This window comes from Typha angustifolia, chromosome 2 (genome assembly GCF_048772165.1).
Source record: "Typha angustifolia cultivar Huaian chromosome 2, ASM4877216v1, whole genome shotgun sequence".
Taxonomy (NCBI): Eukaryota; Viridiplantae; Streptophyta; class Magnoliopsida; order Poales; family Typhaceae; genus Typha; species Typha angustifolia.
The window spans coordinates 7,622,120-7,648,252 of NC_133240.1; the positions used below are offsets into that span (position 1 = coordinate 7,622,120).

Sequence of the window (26,133 nt, forward strand, 5' to 3'; positions counted from 1 at the left end):
TGACTCCCATAATAGAAGTAGTTCGCCACTTGGCCTTATCCGGTATTATCATATAAATTTTCTTTATACGGATTTATTCCTTAATACTTCGTTTGGGGTATCTGGCCGGGATTGATATTGTTTGTGTTAATCTAATTTATCTCTAGATTGATCACAAATTGAGAAAAAAAGAATTATAGACAGGTGTACTTAGGATGAGAGGTTTTTTAATACAAATAAAATAAAATTAAAAAATTAATAAAAATATATACATAAATAAGAAGCCTTATAATATAAGGGTATACACTATACACGCAAAATACCCTTAGCATATAGCCGAGGGACCTATCTCTAATTAAAAAGAAATAAATAAAAAGTGTCTACCTATCTTCGTTTTCTAAGTGAGGGGCAAAAAAGAAACAAGGAAAGAAATTAAGAATGGCATCAAACTGAACGTCGTCGTCTTCTCATGTCGTCCGCTCGGCTTATATCTTCTAAATCCTTCGATCGGTCATGGTGTTGGAGGATAACAACCGAGCCAGTATCCATGAAGTCATGGGAAGCCAAGAGATCCCCAATGGGCCCCAGCTCCGGGCACTCGTTCCATTCGCCGAGACCCGACGTCATATGCGTTTGACCCACTCTCCCCACTATAAATAACGAGTACATCCCCACCATCGACCTCAGCACCGCCACCGTCTCCGGCCCGTTCCTCACGAGCTTCTCCTCGTAAGAGACGATCCCCGTCGCGACGAACCTACGAGTTAATCCAAACTTTAATATTTGCATATAAACCCCTCAAAATCTTTGATATAATTTCTTAAACTAAGTTAAGCCTAAATCTGCGTTTTATTTATGTCATTTCTCAAACTGAAATTATTAGCTTTATATAGGATGAAATTTTCAACGTTAAAATATAATAAATACATAGATATGTTTAAAATATATTATCATATATTTATTATCTGAAATTCACTTTATACTATTTTTGATATGTTAGAAAGTTTATCCAATTATTTTTAATTTTATCTCTAATTAGTATTTTAAAATTCAACATATAGTTAGTGAAATTTGATATAAAAAAAATAAGAATTAAATATATTTTATCCTCGAGTCCCCTCTTACTTTTATCTCAATGTCTTAAAAAAATAACTTAAGAGTATTATGGATATTTTCTATTTATTGTTAATTTAATTTTTATATATTAATTATTTAGTAAACTCAAGATCAAATTAATTTTATTGCCATCTTCCTAATTTATGTCTTTTTCTAGAAAGATGAGAAATAAATTTAAAACTAAATATAAATTATAATTTTATTTTTACAACTATTATATGTACTTCTCATGATTAATTTACCAAAAAATTGTTTAACTTAATTCACTATAATTTATACAATATATAGATATCAAATAATATCTATAAACATATTTTAATATATTATCAAATACATAACAGCCACATTGTTGTTATGTCAGCATTTGAATCTAAATTGGAATAGAGATTGGTCGTCCTAATTCATTACCAAGAGCAAAATAATTATTTTCTGTTTGGGATTAGAAGAGAGTGGGATAACTTCTTTTTTTAATCCCAAATAATTCCTGGGATAATTGAATAAATATCACGAATAAACATCTTTTTTCAAGATGATTAAAACTAAAATTAGGGCGGTCGAATTGATAAATAGCCTTGCGATAGAGTGTGAATAAATACCTGTAATAGAAGTTTGACAGGAACTTATCGTCTTCAACACGGTCATCACCCTCCTCATCTTCGTCGGGGATGGACGTGGTGACTCCGCTGGAGGTCCAGGACGACGACCCCATCCCGACGGTATCACTCGCGGATGCATCTCTCGACGTCGCCGCCGGCTTGAACCTGACGACCGTCGCGCCGACCCCAGGGTGCATCGCGAGCCGGCTCGCGTACGCCAGCGCCTCCCGATCGTCCGGCCCGCCGAAGAATAAACAAACCACGTAGCGCGCGGAATGCTCTAACGTGCTCGTTGTCGACGACGGTGGTGGCCTCGTTGACTCTGAATCCGACTCCGACTCCTTTTCCCGGGCGAACCTCTCGAGGCGCCGGTTCACGAATATCCCGACCGTGCACGGCGCGTGCCGGAGGACCTTTAAATTAATGTTTTGCCGCCCCTCTTTGCGGCAGATCATCTTTCCGTCGTACCTCTGCTCCTTGTGGAAGGGTAAGAGAACGAGTGACGCCTTGACGTCCTCCGCGCCGTTGCACACGTCCTCGTACATGGTGTCGTACGACGACGCTGCGGTGATCTGCCGGACAGAGATGCCGGTCTCCTTGGTGAAGGCGTCGACGACGATGTTAACTCTTCGTGTTTCCTCGCCGTTGTAGTTGCTGTCCTCCTCCTCCTCCTCCTCCACCTCCTCCTCCTCTTCCTCCTCCTCGTCGTCGTCGTCTTCGGTGCGCTGGTGGTAGAGGCGGGTGATGGCGTACTTCTGTGTGAGCTCGACGAGGTGTAGAAGGTAAACGGTGAGCGGCGAACCAGTGAAGCATGCGGACATCTCGGCAAGGGAGAGGATGCTACGGGCCTTGTCGGGGTCGTGGACGCAGACGAGGAGGCGGAGCTCTTGTTGTGGTTGCAACCATTGGAGGCCGTAGGAGCGGTACCGGAAGGCGTGCCTCTGCTTTCTTACGAGGATGGCGGCCAGCGGGCTGGCGAAGAGGGTGTTGAGGAAGACGGTAACGAGAACGGGGGCCACGATTCGAGGATCCCATACCTGCAAATCAAAGCTCGCTCCTCAAAGTCGGTGCATAGCGATACTATTTAGTCGGTGCTTTCTCATTTAGTCGGTGCATAGCGATACTATTTATGAATAACTGCTTTGTGTATCTTTGTATAAAGTCTTAAACTTCAAGTTTTTATGCACATTTTGGTCAAATATACATAATAATAATAATAATAATAATAAAGAAAATGACTTACTCCTTGGTTGATAGCCAGGGAGATGGTGATGACATCCACCTGCCCTTTAACGTTCAATAGGAACCCCAACACCACTCCCTCCTTGACCGGAATCCCAAGAAAGCTCGACGCCGCCACCGTCCCGGCCACCTTGCCCAGCGTACTCAACCCAACCATGAGAACGACCCATGACGCCGCCGTCTCCCACCTGTCCCCGGAGAACATTGCCATGTCCATCCTCATCCCGGTAGACCCGAAGTAGACCGGCACGACGAAGGCATGCACCGGGTAGCTAAGCTTTTTTATGAGCGTCCTCGCTGTAGGGCCCTCGCGCGGAACCACCAATCCCATCAGGAAGCACGACATCATGCAGTTGTACCCCAACGCCTCTGTCCCGATGGCGATCACGATTACCAGGAAGAGAAGAGCCACCACAGCGGAGAGTCTGACGTTGCGGCGGCTCTTGCAGCACGCGTTCATCCTCCTGGTTAAAATTTGATTGGATTCAATTCATCGTTTGCAAATAAAATTTTGTGATGTTGGAAAAATAAAATAGTATCTATATTCGAGATTAATAAGCTTTTGGCTCAAATTCGATATCTGACACACTTGACGATCCAGCGCACGGTCCCGACCGCCGCCGCCGTGATGACGATCATGAGAAGGCTGAGCACGGCCAGGCTCCCGGAGCCCCGCAAGTCGTCGCCATCCGGCAAGGTGACCGCCACCGCGAGGATCAGAAAGCACGCCAAGTCTACGATGAGCGCTGCAGCGATCGCGAGGCGGCCGATCTCGGAGTTGGTGAGCTTGAGCTCGGTGACGATGCGGACGACGACGGGGGAGGAGGTGCTGGAAAGGAGGAGGACGAAGTCTAAGAAGAAGATAAACCCACAGCCGTGGCTGTTGTTGAGGATGCTGTGCACGGAGTGGGCAAAGATGGCGCCGAGGGCGACGCAGGCGGCAGCGCCGCCGGAGGCGAGGATGACGGAGCGGTGGCCCGTGCGCCAGATGTAGTCGAGGTCCATCTCGAGGCCCAGGAGGAACATGAAGAGCATGCGGCTCATCATGACAAGGCTGTCTAGGTTCTCCTCGTTGTCGTTTTCTGTGAACTCCAAACGACCCAACGCTATCTTCGCCGCCACAACTCCTGCCTTCGATGTTTATGTAAATAAGTAATATTAAAGGTCTTTTCTACATATTAGCACGACCAAAGATCTCCATTCGCCTCTTTTTTCTTTTTAAGTTTTGCGCATAAGTCCCTATGTTCTAGTATAATGATAAGATTCAAGGATAAAATGCGTACAAGTAGCTGGGAGATGATGCTGGGCTGGCCGAGGCGTTTGAGGACGAGGTGGAAGACATTGGAGAGGGTGATGAGGACGACGATCTCGAGGCAGACGGAGAAGAGGATATCGCCGCTGTCGGACTTACATCCGCCATCCATTTTGTTTCCTTCGGGATATCGGTGACGCGAGCACGTATCCAAAGCTCCCAAGGTATGGAACTCGTCGTCTTCTTTCTTATCTATAGATACGTTTGTCTCTCTCGGTTGGGCGTCTGGGCGAACGAACTGCTTCGTTTTCTATCTTTCGCCTCGTCCGGTAAAGTTGTTGATAGTCGCCGTGTAAGAGTGTTTGGCTCGAAGGGATCCGTTTCTAAGCTGAGTTAGTTAGAGGGCTCAGAGAATCTCAACCATTATAATTTCTATCTTCCGAAATAAAGTGAATCATAAAATAAATAAAATATAAAGTATAATTTATAGAATATCTTACCATATATTATATTAGATGTCAGTAAATTTCTAATAATTATAGTCAATTATTTTGTCTGCCCAGAAAAGTTTGGGCTAAGCCCCTGCCCAAGTAACTAAGTTTAAAGCATTTCTTCTAAGTCTGTTATTACCCCCAAACTGCATTTCCCTGTTACAATCCAAGCATGAATTCTTTTGAACGATCGAATTAACCACAGCTAAGATCCAACAAGAAGATGTAGTTGCCAATAGTAAGGAAATTAAGAACGTATGGCAGTAGAAATACAATATGTAGTATGAAATGAATTCTTAAGTTCTCACTATATAATGCCTTACAGAAGCTGGAATAATGCCACAAATATAAATGGAGATACAAATGAGACAATTTTCTTGAGTTTAATTGTGATGAAATGTAGTTACGACCTATCTATGTGAAACAATCCAATGACCTGAGAGGAGAAGAAAATAAGAAACTACTTGGAGTCTCTTCTCTAGATAGAAGAACTTACGACCTGCGACACTTGAGTGCTTCAAACCGGGCGGCAAGCTCTTCGTAATCTGGCAACTTTGGGTGAACACGAGAACCTACGTTTCCCTTGAGTGTCTCGGAGTTACTACAAGAACTTGACTTTTCTTCAAAGTGATCTCTTGGAGGAGGAGGTACTACACGAGGAAACCTTTTAAGAGGGCCATGGACTCCGACTGAATGTGTCTCCATTTCAGATGATTCATCACCTTCTGACTCCAGCCCATCTGAGTCATCGAACTTAATATCGGAGTGCTTTTTTCGCCCCCTACAACTCTTTCTTCTCAGTATCTTTCTACTATCCAAATCCAAGTTATCCACGCCATCACTTTCGACATAGTCCTGTGAATTGAAAGTCTTCTGTGTGCGCTTCACCTCATCTCTTGGGAACTCATTCTCAGTCAATGAATTCAATGTTTGCGCTGTTTGCCCAGCATAACTGTTCCTTCTCAATATCTCTCTACTCCTCAAATTGGCAGTATCAATGTCATTGTTTTCTATGTAGTTTGATCTGTTAAAGCTCTGTGAGTCAAAAATCCTCCCTGGGTGCTTTAACTCGTTTACCGAATTCTCATTTTTTATGGTGAACTGAGCAGAAGAACATGATGATTGCAGGTCAGGTTTAATGAAATCATCCACTTGTGTATCAAAACGACCTGTTTGATCAAATGGATAAGAGTTCCTTTTGGCAAGATAAACTGCAGCCCGTGCAGCATAAACTGCTTCATCTGCAGACTCTGCTGCTGCTTGAGCAGCTGAAGCGGCATCTTTGAATTGCAAAGTGGCATCTTGATCATCGCAATATCTATGATTATATATACAAAAATAAGAAGAGTAAAAATCATGAAACATCAAATGATTGATTATCTGCAATAACAGTCAAGGAAAGATGAAAGGCAATAGAAAACCTGCGGCTAGTCTTATTTGTTTCTAAACTATTTGGTGGTAGAGTTGTCTTCACAGGAATGCTGCTAGCACTGACAAATGAGCATGGTCCTCCCTGTTAAACATAGCCAACATAACTCTAAAGCCACTGATTTGCAAAACAATTTAGCTAAGAAGATAAACATAGAAGAGAGAAGTAGAAAATTTTATACAGACCAAAAGTTCTTCTGGAGGCTTGAGAAGCTCCTGCTCAGTTTCCTTTGTATCCCATTCAACCTGATATTCCTTTGCAATCTCCTTCAAGACCTTTAACTTTACTTCACCAGTAGGCTTCCTAACTGATAACTTCTCGATCAGCTTTACACAAAAGAAATCAAAGTTGAGAGCTGAACTAGTCAAACAGATAGAAGCAAGTAGAGATATGAATAAACATGCAACAAGATCATGGTTTTCCTTTTATTTTTCAAGTGATAACTAAGAAATATTAAGCATTGAAGGTCTGATACTTAGGCATCTCATAGCTTCAAGATTCAATCTAGGTCTGCGAAAGAATGCATCAACAATACAAATTAACCTTCAGAATACATTGTCAGAAAATGACTCCTGGCAACTCAATAACAAATTATTACCAATCGATTTACACCCGAGTCCGGACGTAGATCTGCTGCGGCGGACACAAAATCTTTTCCATACTTCTTTTCAAATATATCACGAATTCGGCTAAGTTCAGGGATTTCCGAGCACCTTGGAGCTGCAAATATCAAACTAGAAATACCTTCTCTCAGATCCGCCGGACATTCCCTGAAGAGAGGTAGGTCACAATTCAGGATCTACTTGCATAACAAAGATAGTTCACAAAGAATCAGGTGACATTTAAACAGACCTCTGTTTCGCAATGATAGGAAGACGGACCACAATTAGCTCACAGAAAAGCTCAATGATCTCATTAGCCGCCATCACATTCTGTTCTCTAATCACATGCTCAACCTACAAAGAATCAAATATTATCAATCACTCTTCGCAATCCTCTGAGTCTAAAACCCTAGCAATTCATTAGCCATTAGAGAACAGAAACCGAACAACCACGAACTGCGACAAAGAACAAAAAGGAGAAGAACTTAGAATCGACAGTAGGAGAGCACGCACCCGGATCCGCGCCGTGTCGTCCCGACCGGACTCGAGGAGCATGGCGATGTCGCGCCGCATCTGCCGGACCGTCACCTCCCGCTTGTTCCGCAGCAACTTCATCCGCGCCGTCGCCATCTTGGCCTCTGCCTTGCTGCCATTGGTTCGATCCAAGAGAGGGGGAAACGGGAGGATTAGATCAATCTCCGAAAAGAAGAAGAAGAAGAAGAGGACGAAGAGAGGGAGAGGGAGGAGACCTACCATTTCGAGGAGTTGAAGCGGCGGCGGAAGAGAGAGATGGCCGAGCCCATGAGCTTGCGGAGGGTGGGGATGGGGGATTTGGAATCGGGAGCCATTTGAAGGAGCGAGGAGTTTCGAGGAGTGGGGAGCGGCGTGGGGAGTTTGCAACGGTAAAGTCGGAGTTTTTCTTCTTCTAATTCTTTTTAATTTTCTCTCCTTTTAATTATTATAATGTATGACAGGTGGAGTTTGGAAGCTTTCCGTCTCTAGAAACGGGCGAGTCCGTTCTTTCCATTTGAATCGGGATTCGAACCCATAATTCTGTACGGACACTGGGTATTGACTCATGACGACATGTGGGGCCCAACGAGATTTTCCTACGTGTGTACGAGTATTTCATTTTTCGAATATATATATACAAATTATAAATCAAATTGTGATTTAAAGTAATGTGAAAAATACTGGATAGTAGTTGATGGGGTTGTCAAATTACAACTACATAAGTCTAAAATGATATGGATATTTTATTCTACAATTATGCATTTGGTGAAATTAATATAATGATAGAAAGATGATAACTAAGATTTGAAGTATGTAATTTTATACATGTTGTACATTAAAAGAAAGAGATTTGGGATAATTTTGATATTTTAATATATATTTTTGTGAGGAATCTCATTTAATGGTTTTCATATTAGTGTAGATCATAAGAAGCAAAATGATGCGGGTAATTTAAGTTAGACATAACTATAACCGAGTAATTTAATCCTCTATACCGATCATAAATTAGACGAAGACTCGAAGAGATTTTCATCAAAAAAATTGGCAAATTTTATGAAAAATAATCTATGATAAGCGAGGATGACCTCGCAAAACCTTCTATTACAAAGTGATAGCTCTTTCTTTTATTGAGATTATAAGCTTAAAGACTAAATATAGACTAAGCCAAAAGAGTTATAATACTCTCTTGAATACACATATTAGACAACTTGGCATATAATAATACTATGGTGATAAAAATCCATCAAATACCAATTCAAACATTCATGTGGATTTAAATTCACGACCTTTTAGTACGAGGTAATAGAAACCAACAAATCCTTTGTTTTTTAAAGACAATTTTGAAATAAGTATTAGGTAATCAAAATATTCAGAATAATCCCCCCAAAGAGGAGAATACGAGGTGCCATCTCGAGATGGGCCGTCGAGATATATTCCTCTTTGTGGGCCTCATTGGACTCAAGCCCAAATTTGCTTCAATTTGTCACTGACGTACATTTATCCTGTAGTATTTCAATAAATAATCAAAATGGCGATTAAATTTATGGGCCTTCTTTTTTTTAAGAACGGGACTAAAAAATTTAGTCTCATATTTTATTCTTAATTTTTTTAAGAATAAATTTGAATAAATATAAAAAAGATAAAAGGATACTTACTTACTGAACTAGTTTAAAGGTTCCTGAACTCGTTCAGAGAAGGTGCCTAAACTCAAAGCAAACGAGACCTTACAGATTAACCACCACGGTTACAAGATACACACATGTATCCTACTTAACTATACAATTTTAATAATTACTAGTTAAGTTAATAATATCAACAATAATAGAATCTAGCGACTAAGGCGTCGATTAGTTATTGTTGGAGGAGTAGTTGATTAACTTCTCCTCGGATATTATGCAGACTTGGTGAATAGAGATCAACTCTAAGGGGGATTTATTAGGTTAGATCTCTTAGCATATTTTTGAACAATGCTGTGCAGTCGTCAAATGTTCTTCCAAGCATTTGAAAGACTAAAAATACCTATCAAGGTGAAAGCTCTTTTATGGCTGATCTATAACAACAAAATCCTTACCAAGGATAATCTGAGTATGAGGGGGTAAGAGTGGAAGTCTTGCTTGTGAAGCATCTTCTCATGAGATATCATTATGTTAATAACATCCAATAAAATAAGTGTTTTTAGATGTTTTCCTATGAAAGAATAAGATTACTTATTAGGAGCTAGGGTAAACTTTTGGTGGAATATTTAGGAACCCCGTTTGGTTTGAGTTCGAGGAGTGTCTCTAAACACGTTCGGGGACTTCTAACCTGGTTGAATAATCAAACATATTTTTATCTTTTTTATACCTAATCAAGTTCGTGGGTGAGTTTATACGATCGATTTGATTGGAAAGAGAAAAAATAATTTCTCCGAATAAATGTATCATGATAAATGGGATGCTTTCTAACTGTTTGGTAATCAAAAGCAATTCAGTGTTATTTTATAGCTTTTAAAAGATCTATTATGCTTTAATCATACGAAAATTACTCAAAAACTTCGAAAGCAATTTACTGTTATTCCATAGCTTTTAAAAGATATATTGTGCTTTAATTATAGGAAAATCACTCATAAAGATCCAAAAGCAATTTAGTATTATTCTACAGCTTTTAAAATATATACTATGTTTTAATTGTAGGAAAATCACTTAATAACATCCGAAAGCAATTCAGTCTTCTATTTCCAAAAGAAAAAAAAAAAGAGAAAAAAGAGTGTTCTTTTATAGCTTTTAAAAGATAATTGTGCTTTAATTATAAGGAATTTAATCAAAGGCATTCAAAAGCAATTCAGTGTTAATTAAAATCGTCCAATGTTTTCTCTTTACTAATATTCACACTTTATCCTATAGATATTTATTATTTAATTATATATATATATTTTTCTCATCTCAAAAATTTTATGAGTTAATTTTAACCTAACAATATCTAACAAGTAAAAATTATCTATCAGTTTTAAAAATAAAAATTTAATTCTCTTTTTATATTTTTAATCTTTATAACACATCACAATCGTATTAAATCGACTATTAAAATACTTTTGAGATATTAAAATTAATATATGGAAGTCATATGATAAATATTTATATGGTAGAGTGTGAATAATAATAAAAATAAAATATTAGGATGTTTTTAATGAGTTTCTCTTAATTATAACAGTGACTATTGACTATTGACTCCCAGTAAAGCATAAATAATATTATTCAAAGGCCAACATAAGAGAAATGAGTCAAATGACTTCAAAGAAAACGTCAAGAATTTATAGCCAATTAATCATACATCAATGCACCATTTCCAATACCTCCATTTTGTACCATCATATGTAGCAAAATAATCCAACCTTTATCCCTTCTGCACCTATTCTTTTATGCAAAATTAATCTAAGTTGATTAATTTCTAAATTAATATTTCCAGTTTTATTTGAGTTTTTGACTAAACTAGAACTAGAGTATCCTTAAACTTATTTACCGAATAGGATCTAATTGACTGTAGTCGTAATAAAAACGATGAATTGATGAGCATTTTTTCTTAGACAAAAACGCTAATCAGTTCAATATTTTATGTATGTAAATTTTTTTAACTTAATTTTTTAGTAATTTAGGAAAAAAAAATTATCCGGTGATAAACTCTGAATTGATAAGCATTTTTTAAAATACTAATCAGTTCAGCGTTTTTATTATAACTACAGTGAATCAGATCACATTTGGTAAATAAATTTAAGGATAATTTATTCCGATAAAAAAAATATTTTATTTTATTTTTTTATTCATCGTCTTTGTTAAATTTATGTATCCGTCACACATATTTAATAATATTTTAATATTTATATTGAAGACCTAATGGCCTAAGTTGGTGGAGTTTATGATGCATATAATTTAACTTAGGTGCTAATTGTATAAAATAAAAAATAAAAATAAAAAACCATGGAATAGGAAAAGCGATGTCAGAAGCCAATCATGTGATAGGCGGTTTCTTTTCTTGACTGTATGTGTTTGTCTCAATTAATGAGCCACATGGCAAGGAAGATACTCCAACGTAACGCTGCCTCCTGTCCACCGCCTCACGTGCGAGCTCCCAATGCACGTGAGCCACGTTCCTTATCACGTCCCATCGCGCACTCATATAGTTACTTAGTTCTATATATATGTATAAGGAAATTTACTGAAAACACCCTATGTTTTACCCCTATTATTATTATTTTCAATTCACTAAAATATTAATCCTAATGCTGGCAGGTGAGGTGAATTCAAATTTTACTTCTTGTAATTATATTTATGTCTCTTATTATATTTGACTATATCATGAATAGAATTTAAAGAATAAAATCTAATTTATATTAGTTTAGATATGCTGTAAATTTTATTTAATTCTCTTTAGAATGAAGTTTTTAAATTTAACCCATAATTTAAAGAAAAATAATAATAATTTTACTTTAGTCTAAATGGGACGAAGATAGAATATAACCTTCTCTGATTTATTTTCTCATAAAATAGTAGGACTCCACTACAATCCACTAATGGTGCTTTTTGTGGCCTAGAGGAGAGGAGAGGAGAGGAGTGGAGAGGAGAGGAGAGGAGAGGAGAGGTGGTGGATTTCTCGGCTGCCTGCCGGCATTACCAGAACATCTACTCCTCCCACCAATTATGGATGGTGGGATTTGATGCTAAAAGGGAAGAGAGCAGTGTAAAGATAACGAAAGAGAAGAGAATGGAAGGGCAGTACACAAAGTTATTGCGACTCCACACCACTATGTGCTCATGAACTAAGTGGGCCACCCTTCCTATCTCTCTCTCTCTCTCTCTCTCTTTCAACTCACTGCAATCCCAAAATGCTTCACTTTGGATGAGTGATTGACAAAACTAGTCATCTTTCATTTTGTTTTTTCTGTACTAAAATAGAATGCTCTTAAATTTATTATTAAAATTAGTATATTTTACTGTAGATATAACTAAAGCTCTAGACTCATAAATATTTAGGATTTCGTTTAAGTTAGTGTTTCAGTAATTTAAGTTAAATTTTTTATTTTTATATAAAAATATTTATCTTGATAGTATTATTATCTAGAAGTGAAATGCTTATAAGTTCTCTAGACGTTTTTCATACGTCTACAGTAAAATAGTCATGGTAATACGTTTAAAGAGCAATAAAATTTCAAACATAATAAAATTAATAAACCACCCTTATCCTAATGAATATTTTTTTTTACGGACTTTTTCGCCCAAAAATAATAATAATAAAAAAGGTGGTGTTAAATGTAAAATTTCTCGTTAGAAATTTTGGCAGAGGGATAGGAAGATGTTGTTGGCTTCTTCCTCAATCCTGCATCCAATTTCATCACTAGTGCTCACAAATACCTGCGAGTAATTCTTTTCAGGGGTTAAATTTGCTCAGCTTTGCTGCAGAAATCTGAGTTTAAAGGGAGGGGGAAAGGTTTCCAGGATTCAGCAGCAAGAAGTGACAAAAACTTCTTGTCAATATCATTCAGATCCTTAACGTGATTTTTCTTTTTAATTTGTCCATTTTGGCCCTCTAATTATTTGCTAATAGTTTAGCCAATGCCTTCTAGATAATTCAGATAAATCTTATATGTTTGTAAGGTAATTTTATCATTTTATTCTAACCACAGTTGATGAAATAGAGAATATTATATTATTTTTTAAAAGAAAAATTAAAAAATATAAAAAGATTTTTATAATTACTACTAATATTTTGAAAATATTATCCATCTAGAATGTAGTCAGGGTGAGGGTTTTCAAAAGGGATTTGAGAATAGTAGCTTAACCACCATATCTAATCCTTTCTTTTTTTGCCTTTAATTCTTCTAAACTTAAAGACTGAGATCACTAATCCACAAGTCCATATTAAGGAAGCCATTGAAACCTACATCCTCCTACCCACCAACTTTATCTTGAATTAGTATTGCATTTTGATGCTTAATGAGATTATATTTGGATAAATATCCATCCACCCACTCTAACCAACAAAAGAAAAAGGTAAGTATTGCAAGCTAAGTAGGACCTCCAGTTGAGCTCTTTTGTGGACACTGAGAAGTCCCACCAAATCCACAAGATTATATGGGAAAAGATACGCAACTGTGGAGAAAACTTTAGATTGGGTCGTTTGAGAATGAAAGAATTTGACAACTTAAAATAGAGAAATATATTTTTATATAGAAAATTATACCTTATGCTATGTGTTTATGCCTTAAATTCACTTTTAGGGGAAAAAAGAGGGGTTAGATTGAAAAAAAAAATTAGAGATAAAAATGTTTACTCCACAAAATGATAAAAATGTAGGGTGTTATTTGAAACTTTCCCTATATTATTTAACTAACTTAGAATAGGAGGGAGGGGCGTCTATTTGAGAATAATATGACCATTGTCTTTGGGTACCCAAGTTGGTGAGAAAAATTAATTATCACTCCAGTGCTTTTAAAATGCTTCGTACGGAATCCTTTATAGCTATTCCTAATTCCCTTCATATATAATATATAATATATATATCGATAACTCCTAAGTTGACTGATACTTGACTCCCAATAGTTAGTTACTGATATCAGTGGAGTGGTTTCTTTTTAAAAAGTGTCATTCTAAGTAGTTTAATCTAATTATATTTAAAGTTAACAATCATCTATTTTCATATAAACCCCCCTCCTAATTGTACTATTATCATCTATTCTCTAAAATAAGGATAACTAAAATATAATTAGGATTTAAGTTAACTAAATCACTAATTCTGATATCTTTAGAAGATCTAAATGAGATAAGAGTATGATGCAGCAGTGTCAGTGAGATTATTTCAGTGAAAAGTTTTGGATGTTAGAATATAAATTCTAAGAATTTCCATTTTTGACTTAGAGTCCATTATTACAAAAGAGAAACCTTAGCTCATATATATATATATATATATATTATGTGCAAGAAAGGCCCTTCTATAACTAAGTTTACAATGACATACTGATGCTGAAACCTTGTTAGAAAATTGGAAACACCTCCATAAACTATGTGCCAGTTAAAAATGAGCATTCCAAAATAGTGGACTTATTATGCAATTAGGCGACTATTTTGTCACATGCGAGTGAGCTGGATTCGAGGTTTTGGTGCCACTTGGTGGTAAACTGGTACTAATATTTATTGCCAAACAGCTGAGCTGATGCCAAGAGACAGCCCACGCTATTTTCCTATTTGCCCCCCGTCCTACCTGGTTAACTTGTCTGAGGGACAAATGACTCTATGCCGAAATGTGCAGATAACGCCCTATAATCTACTGATTTTTGTAATTTCGTATATACTACCCTTTCCACTTGGTTAGAGATGACTGATGTTACGCCGCTCCGTCACAGGGGGTTAAAAAGAAACAAAAATTAGGGAAATTCGCAAGAAAGCCCCTATATTGTGGAGTTTTATGTTCTAATCCTATCTCGTCACTATTTTATAAGGCCCCATTTACTTTGTTTCATCTTTGTTATTTTTTAAATAAATTATTTCTTTCAGGAATAGATATTCTTTATGTTCACTTATATGAGAGTATGCTAATTGATTTTGATTTGCTATAAAGTTTTAAAAAAAATTATGTTATGTTTTTTTATAAAAATTACAATATTTATAAAAATATCCTTTTTATAATTTTTTTTATAAAAGTCAAAAGATATCCTTGACTTTTGTCTGTGAAGTTATTAAAATGTCAATTGTTAATGATTTAAGAAGTTACCTAAATGGTAGCTAATAATATAGTTTTGACTTTGAGAAATGTAGTCAAATAGAACCCTAATTTATTTGGGGTTTTTTTAATATATATTAGTGAAAAACCTTTAGAAATATCATAATTACCACTGGATTTTGCAAAACGGGTTAGTACGGTTAGTTTTGACGAAATATTCTTAGAATATTTTAAATAGATTGAAATATATTTTCTTTCTTGATGTATGGAGTATAAAATTTTATTATTAACTTTTTTGATGAAAAAAATAAAACTCTCTTTTAATAATGGCATTTATATATTTTAAGAATGATTTAAATAATTATACGTTAGCAAAATAATTTTATTTTAACCTAAGTTCAGAATTATCATAATTAATAAGATTATAAAACTCAAATTTTAATTGTTACCTCTATTCAAATATATGATTATGGAATAAAGAATATAATATATATTAAAAATATTGATAGAAAATTCATATCTACTCAAATAATTAAATTATTAATATTATAGAGATATTGCAGTAATTTATACTTTCTTCGTTAAGTTAAGTTTAGATGCAAAATAATAATATCATATTATTCTAAATCTCAAGAGGCTAGTAAAGAGAGGGGTGTAATTTAATTTTTATCCTTATTTTTACAGCACAGTAAAATTCAGATTTGAACCGCAAAATTGGTGAAGTCCAAGGTGTTATTTGCAAATTTGTGGCGATTTCTACCACCTCTTTCCTCTCGCACACCGATAAATCTCGAGTACTATCCCTCCCTCAGAACAAGAATAAAATAATCCGAGCATCCCACGTCGGTAGCAGGCATCAAAGTACGGATGTCTCTATCTTTCTCCCATCTCCAACCTTGTCTCCCTCCTCCCGAGAACGGAAAAAGATAATTCCATGTCTCGTGCTCCATAATTCCCATCTACTTTTCCCCTTTCCTCTTCCTTCCGCCATTAGAGTGAGCTTGGAAGACGCCGCATTCCCCTTCCAAGGCCGCATCGTCCCATCGAATCTGACCTCTACCCTCTCTCCTCACTCTTCTTGGTCTCTGCCTCCGATGGGTTGCGGCGGCTCGAAGCTGGAGGAGTTGGAGGCGGTGGCCCATTGCCGCGAGAGGTCTCGCCTTCTCGCCGACGCCATAATGTACCGCTACGCCTTCGCCGACGCCCATGCTTCCTACGTGCGCTCTCTGAGATCGATGGGCTCTTCCCTCGACGCCTTCCTCCATGCCGTTCCTTCTCCTTCTTCTCCTCACCTTCCGCTTCCGGTCCATAGGAAAGGCGACCCGCTTCCTCCTCTCTCGCCTTCTCCTTCCTCGGAGCACTCCCACTCCCACATCCAGTTCCGCTCCTCCGATTTGGACTCCGACGACGACGACGGCGACAGGGGAGGCGGCGGCGATTCCCACTTCCATCTCCACTCCGAAGGGGAAGTCAATGTCAGCTATGCGCGCAACCAACCAACTGCTTCCTCTGTTTCCTACGAAGAGAAACCCAAAAGCCCCCAGCCCATCTACCATTATGAGTATGGCTACTCGAATCCGGCCCAAAGGTCGAACTTTTCCTCTGCATCCTACGAGGAGAAGCCCAAAAGCTCCGAACCTATCTACCAGCACGACTACGGCTACCCGTATCCGGCCCCAAGATCGAATTTTAACGACTACCCATATCCTTATTTGAGCTACGGTGGCAACGACGGCTACTACGGGCGCTCCTCGCCACAATCTGACATCCCTCCCCCCGCTGCTGAGGAGGCGCCGCCGCCGCCGCCTCCGTCGCCGCCTCGGACCTCCGCTTGGGACTTTCTTAATCCATTCGAGTCGTATGATAGCTATTACGCAGACTACACGCCAAGCCGGAGCTCGAAGGAGGTCAGGGAAGAGGAAGACATCCCTGATTTAGAGGAGGAACACGCGGTTGTCAAGAAAGTTTATAATGACGAAAAGTTCTCGCCTTCCACCTCGGTGGAAGCTGTGAAAGAAGAGAGGATGAGTAATGCGGGGGAGGATATTAGTAGTGGTAGTAGTACTATTAGTACTAGTAGTAGCTTGGAGCATGATGTGCATTTGGTGGAGAAGGATGTGGTGGGTGATGAGGTGCATGGGAAGGCCGAGCAGCGCAATGTGGCTCCGGTCGCGGTGACTAAAACTTACCATGATGACTCGGAGGTGGTGCAGGAGATCAGTACCCAGTTTGCAAGGGCGTCAGAGGCGGCGGACCAGGTGTCGAAGATGCTTGAGGTTGGAAAGAAACCCTACTACCAGAAGAATTCTGCATATAAAGGTGAATTCCTTTTGTTGAATTGTTAAACTATATGCAGTTGAACTCTTTTGTTCATCTCTGTGTTTGTTGCAAAAAACTTGAAACTTTTGTTGGTCTCACGAACAGTGTCTGTGAGGATGATTTGTGGACTGCCTCCTGCCTCTAATTCTGTGGATGAGAACTTGTTGCAATTTGAAGAAGAGATGGCGATGGGATGTGGCAATCTTTCTTCGACATTGCAGAAACTGTATATGTGGGAAATGAAGCTCCTTGAGGAAGTCAAGGTGTGGCATTTTTCCTCTCTTTCTTTTAAAGTTCAATGCATGATACTGCTGCCTATTGATTTATTAAGCCACGGTCAGAATCTTCTTTGAGAAGAGGCATTTGATGGTAAATTAATAGGTGAGTTGAGACTATTTGATGACTTGGACCTCCTATTTATGATCGAGATCTAAAGGATGGCACTTTCGGTTCTATCCATGCCCTCTTTTCTGTTGCTCGTTTATTGATTATTTCAGCAAGACAATGGACCAACTGTCCGCCTTACTGATCTACATTGCTATCTAGATGCAGGAGTCTGTTGTCAAGTTACCAAAAGTTCATCATCTTCCATTAATTCCAATTATCAGTTTTGTCATATGTGTGCAATGCTACGTCCACATGTTATTATGAACCTTTTTGGACTGTGAAATTCTTTTTCTTGATCTTAAGATTCCTTTGGTCAGTTAGCTCAACAAAAGCTTGCCTGATCTCATGATTCTCTGATGATAGTAGTAGTCCTGCAAAAGTGGTAGTATGATACCCTGTGTTTTCCAGTTTTCAGTTGCTTGACCCTCTTGGGCTTTTGTCTAGTTTTAACTGCCTTTTTTCACTCTACACAGGCTGAGGAGAAGATGCGGGTGCTCTATGATAGGAAACGTGCGGAACTGAAGCGCCTTGATGAGAGAGGTGCTGAGGCTTATAAGGTTGAAGCAGCTCAAACTTTCATCAGGAAGCTATCCACAAGGATAAAAATAGCAATCCAGGTTGTTAACACTATCTCTAACAAGATCAGTAAACTGAGAGATGAAGAGTTATGGCCGCAGATATGTGAGCTGGTCCAAGGGTATGCTCTTTTTTTATAGGTTTTATCTTTGGGTGCACATCATATCCTGGAAGAAAATTTTGTGCAGTGATTCTCTTAACTAAGGTCCTATGTCATTTTATCATCACATGATGCATCACAACATATCACTCCTTCAATTTTTTCTTTTCTTCACCTCCTTATGGCATTGGCAAACGTCCGAACATCTGTATGTTTGCTGGTGCCATGGTCTTTATGTTAAAAAAGAAATTGGTCTAGTATTATGCTGCTTAACCAATCATTAGCACTGATATGAGAGAACAGTCTCCACTTTTCATTGTTAAATAATAAATTACTTGACATTTTGTCAAATCGCCCGATATATCAGGCTGGAGTTAGCTTGTTTCTTTAACACGACACCTGGATATTGCCAGAAATTTCATGTCAAATGCTGTTTTAATTTTATAATACTACGTCTTACCTAGCATATCCTAGTGAATGATGGTTTTCACATAAATTACCTTTGCTTCTAACTAAGAAGTGTGCCGTACTGGATTAGAAAATTGATTTCATTTTGTATATTTGAGTACCTACATTGATGACAACAATCTTGCAGGTTAATGAGAATGTGGGGTAACATGTTAGAATGTCATCGAACTCAATGCCAAGCCATATTAGAAGCTAAGAACCTTGATTCTATTGTATCCGCCGTGAAGCTTAATGATGCTAATATGGAAATAACAAAACAGCTCGAGCTGGAGCTACTGGACTGGGTTGCAAGTTTCTCTGCTTGGATAAATGCTCAGAGGAGCTATGTTAAAGCATTGAATGGTTGGCTTGTTAAAGGGCTTAATTATGTACAGGAAGTAACTGATGACGGGGTTCCTCCCTTTTCTCCAGGAAGATTAGGGGCGCCACCTGTTTTTGTTATCTGCAATTATTGGTCAGAGAGTATGGATAGGATTTCCGAGATGGAAGTGGTGAATAATATGCAGTCTTTTGCCACCATGGTTTTGCATCTGTGGGAGCAGCACAAGTTTGAGCAGCGGCAGAGGTTGATGGCAAATAGAGATATGGACAGGACACTTAAATTAATGGAGAGGGAGGAACAACTGATGCGCAAGGCATTGGAAGCACAAAACAAGAAACTTGTACTAAGCTCCAGTCAGAGTGGTGTCACATTATCCGCAGAGGTGGTAAATCAGGGGCCTACTGTTGAAATTAGCAGTTTGCAATTAAGTTTGCGACAAATTTTTGGAGCCATGGAAAATTTCACTGCTGGTTTTGCTAAAACATACGAGGGACTCTACTTGCGATGTGAAGAAGAGAAAGAGAGGTTTGCAAGAAAAAATGCTAAAGTTCCATAGTTTCATTCAAGGCTTAATGTCACACATTAAGATTCACCAGCCACTCAGCCCATGGTTAAGAACTCATACTTGTCATTTGAATGAGTAGCGACAGATGTCCGGAGATTATGGCTGCATGGGGACGTTGCTTTTGGGCAGTGTGTCCTGTCCAGTTTGAGGAGCTAGTTGTTGGATCATTCATTTGGATGCTAAAAAGGGATTCTTTCCTGATACTTTAGGAAAAGCTTTATTCAGATATTTTTGTTCATCAGGGCCCCATTACAGCTAATCCTCAGGGCCATCTGGTGTACAGTAATGTACGATATTGCTACTCAACTTACCCCGCGGCATTTGTAATTGGATTACATCCTAGTGGAACAGATTGGCACCAAGAGGGTAACTCAGGCTCTTTTTGCTACTTTGGTGGAGAATTGCAGAGAAATTGAAGCATCAATTTCTGTGCCTATTGGTGTAAGAAGATGAAGGAATTGTGGAAAGCCAAGTAACAGTGCGTATATATAAATATATCAGCTGCCCTTACCGGCGAGTGACCAAATCAGCTCTGTAAGTGCCTGCAGTTAATCAGCTACTCCACACATTGAACTTGATCACAGTTATTGTTGTCTGGGCAACTAGATTGGATCAATACTGCAGGGATCAGCATTCTCAAAGTCTTTCACATCTGTTAGCATTGGGGATAATATCGCAGTCCGAGGACTCTGCGTTTCTGTATAGTCAGTGTTTTGGCCACCATGCGATCGAATATTTATCGTGTTTAATGAGTCATGAGTTATTATTAGTTGTCTAGAGTAGCGAGTGCTTATTAATATGATTAGGATCTCTTTAAATGCTTATGTGAATCCTGGGAGGAGTTCGTTGAATCAATGCAAACCTTAAAAGAGTGAAGACAGCGAATGTTTTGTTGGTTTAATGAGTGCAGGAAAGTAAAAATCCTGGGCCTCCTTTTGCAGCTTTTTTCTTCTTCTTTTTTCAAAGTTTTCTTTTATTACGTGCTTTTTATCATTTCATTCGATTCATTTCTCTGGCTTTGTATATTGAAGTATTATGTTATTTTATTGAGCCGAGTATATGGATTGGTATACAGATGATCGGTTGGGTTATAAACTAATTTATTGGTGTTGGCTCTGTTGCCGATCGTGAGTGACAATGATGTCAAGACTTCATTCGAAGAAACCATAAAGTCAAAGCCCCAGAGAGGAAAAAAAAAACATAATTGGATTTTGCTACACGATTGCAAAGAAAAAGTCTAAAGGAGATAAAACTTCCGCCATCTAGTGATTGTCTGATTGGATTACTGCCATTCAAATAGAGTGGCTTATATATACTGCTTTGAATTAGTATTACAAATGCTTTGAGATTAATTTTCTCATTCCCTATAGTCCACAATCCACATCAAATCGTATATATTATATACATATATTAACTATCATGATGCCATCTCATACATACTTTAATCTCTTCATAATCCTTATTCTTTTGTTCAACAACCAATTCTGACAAAGAAAAAGCATCATAACCGGAAGCTACGCCGAAGCAGTTCACAAAATTTAGCTTATCCTTCTATTAGTTCCTCTGTCGCTTTTAATTGGTACAAACGGAGACTCTTATCCTTTCTATAGAGTTAAATAGTACACTAGTAATTATGATAGAAAGACAGCAAAGAGAGCCACATCTAGAAAGAAGAGGAAAAGTCTTGTTATTGGAATCACGCAACTAATATCTTATAACTGTACTTATCCTTGCACTTGACTCAGTGGGCAGTACTTAATGACTCTTAAGATATGAAAAATGAGAACTCAAGTCGGGTATTGGATTTGGGTCCGATTACTGCATCCGATAAGATTGGTACAGAGTAATCATGGGATTTAACAAATAACGACCCATCTTGTCATGATATTATACTTGCTGTATTTTCCGCTATGTACAATCCCTCTCGGCTCTAGTCCATTTTCGATTATCTTCTCAAAGCCCGAGTACTAATTAGACGGTAATAGAGTCGTTTCCGAAATTATGTACATGATTAGGGTGTTATTTGCAAATATGTGTTTATTTAATTTCTGAAAGAATAGTCAAGGCTCATATTTTGGAAGGCAAGACTTTGGGACCAGCTCCAAGCTCTTGTCTATATAAGCACGCGTTAGTTCTTCCTCCAAGCTCCCAGCTACAATCTCTTCTTAGACTCCTAAATTAGAAGAAGAATCTATAGATATATGCTACAAAAATGAAGGCGTGGATCTTGGTGATCTTATGCTTGTCCTCATCGTTGGTGGGCACCTTAGCCGAGCAATGTGGAAGGCAAGCTGGAGGTGCCTTGTGTCCTAATCAGCTATGTTGCAGCCAATTCGGTTTCTGCGGAAACACGGATCCTTACTGCGGCAAAGGTTGCCAGAGCCAGTGCGGCGGCAGCGGCCCGACACCAACGCCGCCGACGCCGGGCGGCGGCGTCGCGTCGCTAATTAGCCAGTCATTGTTCGACCAAATGCTCAAGCATCGCAACGACGGTGCTTGCCCTGCGCGCGGGTTTTACACTTACAACGCCTTCATCGCCGCCGCCAATTCTTTCGGCGGCTTTGCGACGACCGGCGATACGACTACTAGGAAGAGGGAGATCGCTGCTTTCTTAGCACAGACGTCTCATGAGACCACTGGTGAGTTTGTCGTTAGTAGCCATAGAATTAGTCTAACAGCTAAGGATAAGTGGATTTGAGATGTTTGTAACTATGCTCCAGTCAGGGTCTTTGAGTCCTAATTAATTCATAATTTTATTTGTAGGTGGATGGCCAACTGCACCGGATGGCCCTTATGCTTGGGGCTACTGTTTCCTCCAAGAGCAAGGTGCTACTTCTGACTACTGCGTTCAAAGCACCCAATGGCCTTGTGCTCCAGGAAAGAAGTATTATGGCCGAGGACCTATTCAAATCTCCTAGTAAGTACCACATAATTACCTAACTAGTAACCAAATACTTATGTCCTAATCAAGTCTAATTTGGGACAAAATTATTTCAGCAACTACAACTATGGACCGGCTGGGAAAGCTATTGGATCAAACCTACTCAGTGACCCAGATTTGGTTGCCACGAACCCAACTATCTCATTTAAGACTGCACTCTGGTTCTGGATGACACCACAATCCCCTAAGCCCTCGTGCCATGCCGTGATCACAAACCAATGGACGCCGTCGGCCGCCGATGTATCAGCCAACCGGCTTCCGGGCTACGGCGTGATCACCAATATCATCAATGGAGGACTCGAGTGTGGGCATGGACAAGATGATAGGGTTAAAGATCGGATTGGGTTCTACAAGAGGTACTGTGACATTCTGGGCGTTAGCTATGGAAATAACTTGGACTGCGGCAATCAGAGGTCTTTTGGCACTTTCGTAGATGTCATGAAATAAAGACCTTATACTACATGCTACGTAAGTTGTATTAAATAAAGCATCTCTTATATTCTACATGAATTGATGAGATAGTGATGTTGAATAACATATCTTTTGCTCTCAAAAGGAAAAGGAAATTATCTTTGCTTGCCACTTCCATTTTGTTCTCTTGTAATGTTGTACAATGTCAGTCACAAGTCTGGCCTTTGGCTCTTTAAGGTCTGGACGGCTACCTATAAGAACGTCACGAGGCTTTTACATATTCTTTTATTATTTTAGGGGAAAAAAACTTAATTAATCAGCTGGCTAGATTAAGATCCGAGTCCAATAACTAAAACTAAAAAAGAAAAGGGAAACACCCTCCAAATACACCAAATCCATGATTCCTAAAATTAAAAATATAATTTTTACCAATGGGATTTTTAAGTACTTTTTAAAATTATCATCTGTATAGTTCCTTACGCCTTTATTATTATTTTATACCATCCCATGTGGGTATTTACTATTCGAAACCCACATTTTAATTTTAACATTTATAAAACATTTTTTGTTAATTTTATTAATGGATAGCTATCACATAGATGAGTTAAATTAGTTATAGACGCAAAATGTTCTTAATACTTTTCACTAAGTTTTAAGTTGAATAAAAGTAAAACAAAAATCAGATTTTAATGGCTAATGAAGAGGTAAAAATATCCTCTACTCTGTTATTAAATTAAATTTAAATTTAACTTGAGACAGCAAAAAAGCAAATGACAGAGCAGAACAATAATTACTATATAATATTGTTTTAACAAATAAAAGCAAACTATTGGGTGTTTATTATAAATTCCCTTATATGAAAGATATTTGGCGAGGAAACGTAACCCACTTTTTTTTTTTAATCTCTACTTTGGCTATGCTTCAAATAATATACAATGACATCTCTGTAAGTGATATTGAGATGCGTGGCAGTGTGATTATAATCGTTGTAAACGTGCTCTGCAACATTTAGGCAACCAAATCCACAAATATAGGACCACACTGGGTAGATGCTACCAACTCAAGAGTTATCCACATCTCTTCTCCTCGTGCTAATTATATAATTGTACGGGGTTAATTGTAAAAAAAATCCTTTTTCACCAATTTACAAAGCCGACCCCAGAGCTCTCTCTCTCTATAAGAATCCATTGGTTCATCCTCCTAACTCACTACAGCTACAATCTCTTCTTAAGACTCCTAAATTAGAAGAATCTATACATATATGCTATAAGAATGAAGGCGTGGATCTTGGCCGTTTTATGCTTGTGCTCGTCGCTGGTGGGCACTTTAGCCGTGCAATGTGGATGGGAAGCAGGGGGTGCCTTGTGTCATGATGGGCTATGTTGCAGCCAATACGGCTATTGTGGAAACACTCCCCCCTACTGCGGCCCAGGTTGCCAGAGCCAGTGCGGCGGAAGCCCGCCGCCGCCTCCGCCTCCTCCTCCAACGCCACCGACTCCGCCGCCGCCTCCGGCGCCTGGCGGTGGCGTCGCCTCGCTAATTAGCGAGGCACTGTTCGAAGAGTTCCTTAAGCACCGCAACGACGCTGCTTGCCCTGCGCGCGGGTTTTACACGTACGACGCCTTCGTGGCGGCCGCTAATTCTGTTAGCGGCTTTGCGACGACTGGTGATACGGAAACTAGGAAGAGGGAGATCGCCGCTTTCTTGGCGCAAACATCTCACGAGACCACTGGTGAGTTTGTAGTTAGTTGGCCAAGAAGTTTAGCTAAGGATAAGTGCCTTTGAAGTGTTTGTAACTATGCGTCACTGAGAGACTGAGCGTTATATTTGTAGGTGGATGGCCAACTGCACCGGATGGGCCTTATGCTTGGGGCTACTGTTTCGTCCGAGAGGTAGGTGGTGATGCACTTGACTACTGCGTTCCGAGCGACCAATGGCCTTGTGCTCCAGGCCAGAAATATTTTGGCCGAGGACCTATTCAAATCTCCTAGTAAGTTCCTGATTAAAAAAAATGGTAACTTTTACGTGTTAATCAAGTCTAATATATAAAACTATCTCAATCAGCAACTACAACTATGGGCCTGCTGGGGACGCAATCGGGTATGACCTACTGGGTAACCCAGACTTGGTTGCCACGGACCCATTCATCTCATTCAGGTCGGCACTCTGGTTCTGGATGACACCACAATACGATAAGCCCTCATGCCATGCCGTCATCACCGGGCAGTGGACGCCGTCGGCCGTCGACATAGCGGCCGGACGGCTTCCGGGCTACGGTGTGATCACCAACATCATCAATGGAGGACTTGAGTGTGGCCGTGGGACAGATGCTAGGGTTATTAGCCGGATTGGGTTCTACAAGAGGTACTGCGACATTCTGGGTATTAGCTACGGGGATAACTTGGACTGCTTCAATCAGAGGTCTTTTGGCATTCTAGTAGATGTCATGAAATAAAGGCCTTGGGGCTACCTAAGTTGTACTAAATAAAACTGTCGCTCCTTCAATTCTTCATGCATGAATTGATGAGAGTGTGTGATGTTAATCAAGTATCTCTATTTTCTGAATTCTCTCTCTCTCTCTCTCTCTCTCTCTCTCTCGCTATATTCAGATAAGACGTTATTCCCCAAATGAGATCATTATTTCAGCGTGCTACCACCATCTATTTTCACGTTTAAATGCTCAAAGAAGTAAGAAGAACGATTAATATTTCATGTTTGTTTGCACTTAATGAGGTGGGTCATATTAGGACATATGTCGAGAATAGAGGAAGGGAGGTAAGTAAATCGGCGTTTTTTTTCTTCTCTCTTCTCCATGAGATGGGTCCCACTGGGATATGTGTCCAAAACATAGAGGAAAGCTAAGTTTGCATTCAATTCCGTGGGTCCTATTGGAAAACATAAATACAATTAAACCCCATCCATCCACGCCTCCACGGTCTTAAATTCAAATCCTCTTATCTAATTATTTATAAATTATAAACAGTATACAGTTAATTAATATATACATATACATAGATTAAAAATCTAACGTGTAATTTATTTTGACAGCCCGAATAGATGATAAGGATGAGGGTCCTGTATCTTTCATTGGACAACTAAAAGGAGCCTAACTCATTTGACACGTTTTAGTTATTC

General features: G+C 39.0%; 5 protein-coding genes across 5 annotated transcripts; 3 read left to right on the top strand and 2 right to left on the bottom strand.

The window, feature by feature from the left end:
• Positions 1 to 380: 380 nt before the first annotated feature.
• LOC140773577 (cation/H(+) antiporter 1-like) lies at positions 381 to 4,412 on the bottom strand. Its single transcript, XM_073116210.1, has 6 exons — positions 4,217 to 4,412; positions 3,523 to 4,064; positions 2,935 to 3,397; positions 2,388 to 2,728; positions 1,692 to 2,345; positions 381 to 736 (listed from the first exon to the last, which is right to left on the bottom strand). The coding sequence occupies exons 1-6, from the start codon at positions 4,355 to 4,357 to the stop codon at positions 424 to 426; spliced, it is 2,454 nt and encodes an 817-aa protein (XP_072972311.1). The 5' UTR covers positions 4,358 to 4,412; the 3' UTR covers positions 381 to 423.
• Positions 4,413 to 4,933: 521 nt separating this feature from the next.
• LOC140772853 (uncharacterized) lies at positions 4,934 to 7,621 on the bottom strand. Its single transcript, XM_073115077.1, has 7 exons — positions 7,461 to 7,621; positions 7,221 to 7,353; positions 6,958 to 7,061; positions 6,704 to 6,875; positions 6,291 to 6,431; positions 6,098 to 6,189; positions 4,934 to 5,994 (listed from the first exon to the last, which is right to left on the bottom strand). The coding sequence occupies exons 1-7, from the start codon at positions 7,553 to 7,555 to the stop codon at positions 5,169 to 5,171; spliced, it is 1,563 nt and encodes a 520-aa protein (XP_072971178.1). The 5' UTR covers positions 7,556 to 7,621; the 3' UTR covers positions 4,934 to 5,168.
• An 8,123-nt stretch (positions 7,622 to 15,744) lies between these two features.
• Positions 15,745 to 20,586, top strand: LOC140768154 (protein ALTERED PHOSPHATE STARVATION RESPONSE 1-like). Its single transcript, XM_073108311.1, has 4 exons — positions 15,745 to 17,228; positions 17,334 to 17,491; positions 18,089 to 18,312; positions 18,887 to 20,586. The coding sequence occupies exons 1-4, from the start codon at positions 16,004 to 16,006 to the stop codon at positions 19,635 to 19,637; spliced, it is 2,358 nt and encodes a 785-aa protein (XP_072964412.1). The 5' UTR covers positions 15,745 to 16,003; the 3' UTR covers positions 19,638 to 20,586.
• Positions 20,587 to 21,789: 1,203 nt separating this feature from the next.
• Positions 21,790 to 23,169, top strand: LOC140776956 (endochitinase-like). The gene is made up of 3 exons (XM_073120831.1): positions 21,790 to 22,285; positions 22,410 to 22,563; positions 22,644 to 23,169. The coding sequence occupies exons 1-3, from the start codon at positions 21,859 to 21,861 to the stop codon at positions 23,032 to 23,034; spliced, it is 972 nt and encodes a 323-aa protein (XP_072976932.1). The 5' UTR covers positions 21,790 to 21,858; the 3' UTR covers positions 23,035 to 23,169.
• A 1,025-nt stretch (positions 23,170 to 24,194) lies between these two features.
• Positions 24,195 to 25,563, top strand: LOC140776823 (endochitinase-like). The gene is made up of 3 exons (XM_073120704.1): positions 24,195 to 24,730; positions 24,832 to 24,988; positions 25,063 to 25,563. The coding sequence occupies exons 1-3, from the start codon at positions 24,271 to 24,273 to the stop codon at positions 25,451 to 25,453; spliced, it is 1,008 nt and encodes a 335-aa protein (XP_072976805.1). The 5' UTR covers positions 24,195 to 24,270; the 3' UTR covers positions 25,454 to 25,563.
• Positions 25,564 to 26,133: the final 570 nt, after the last annotated feature.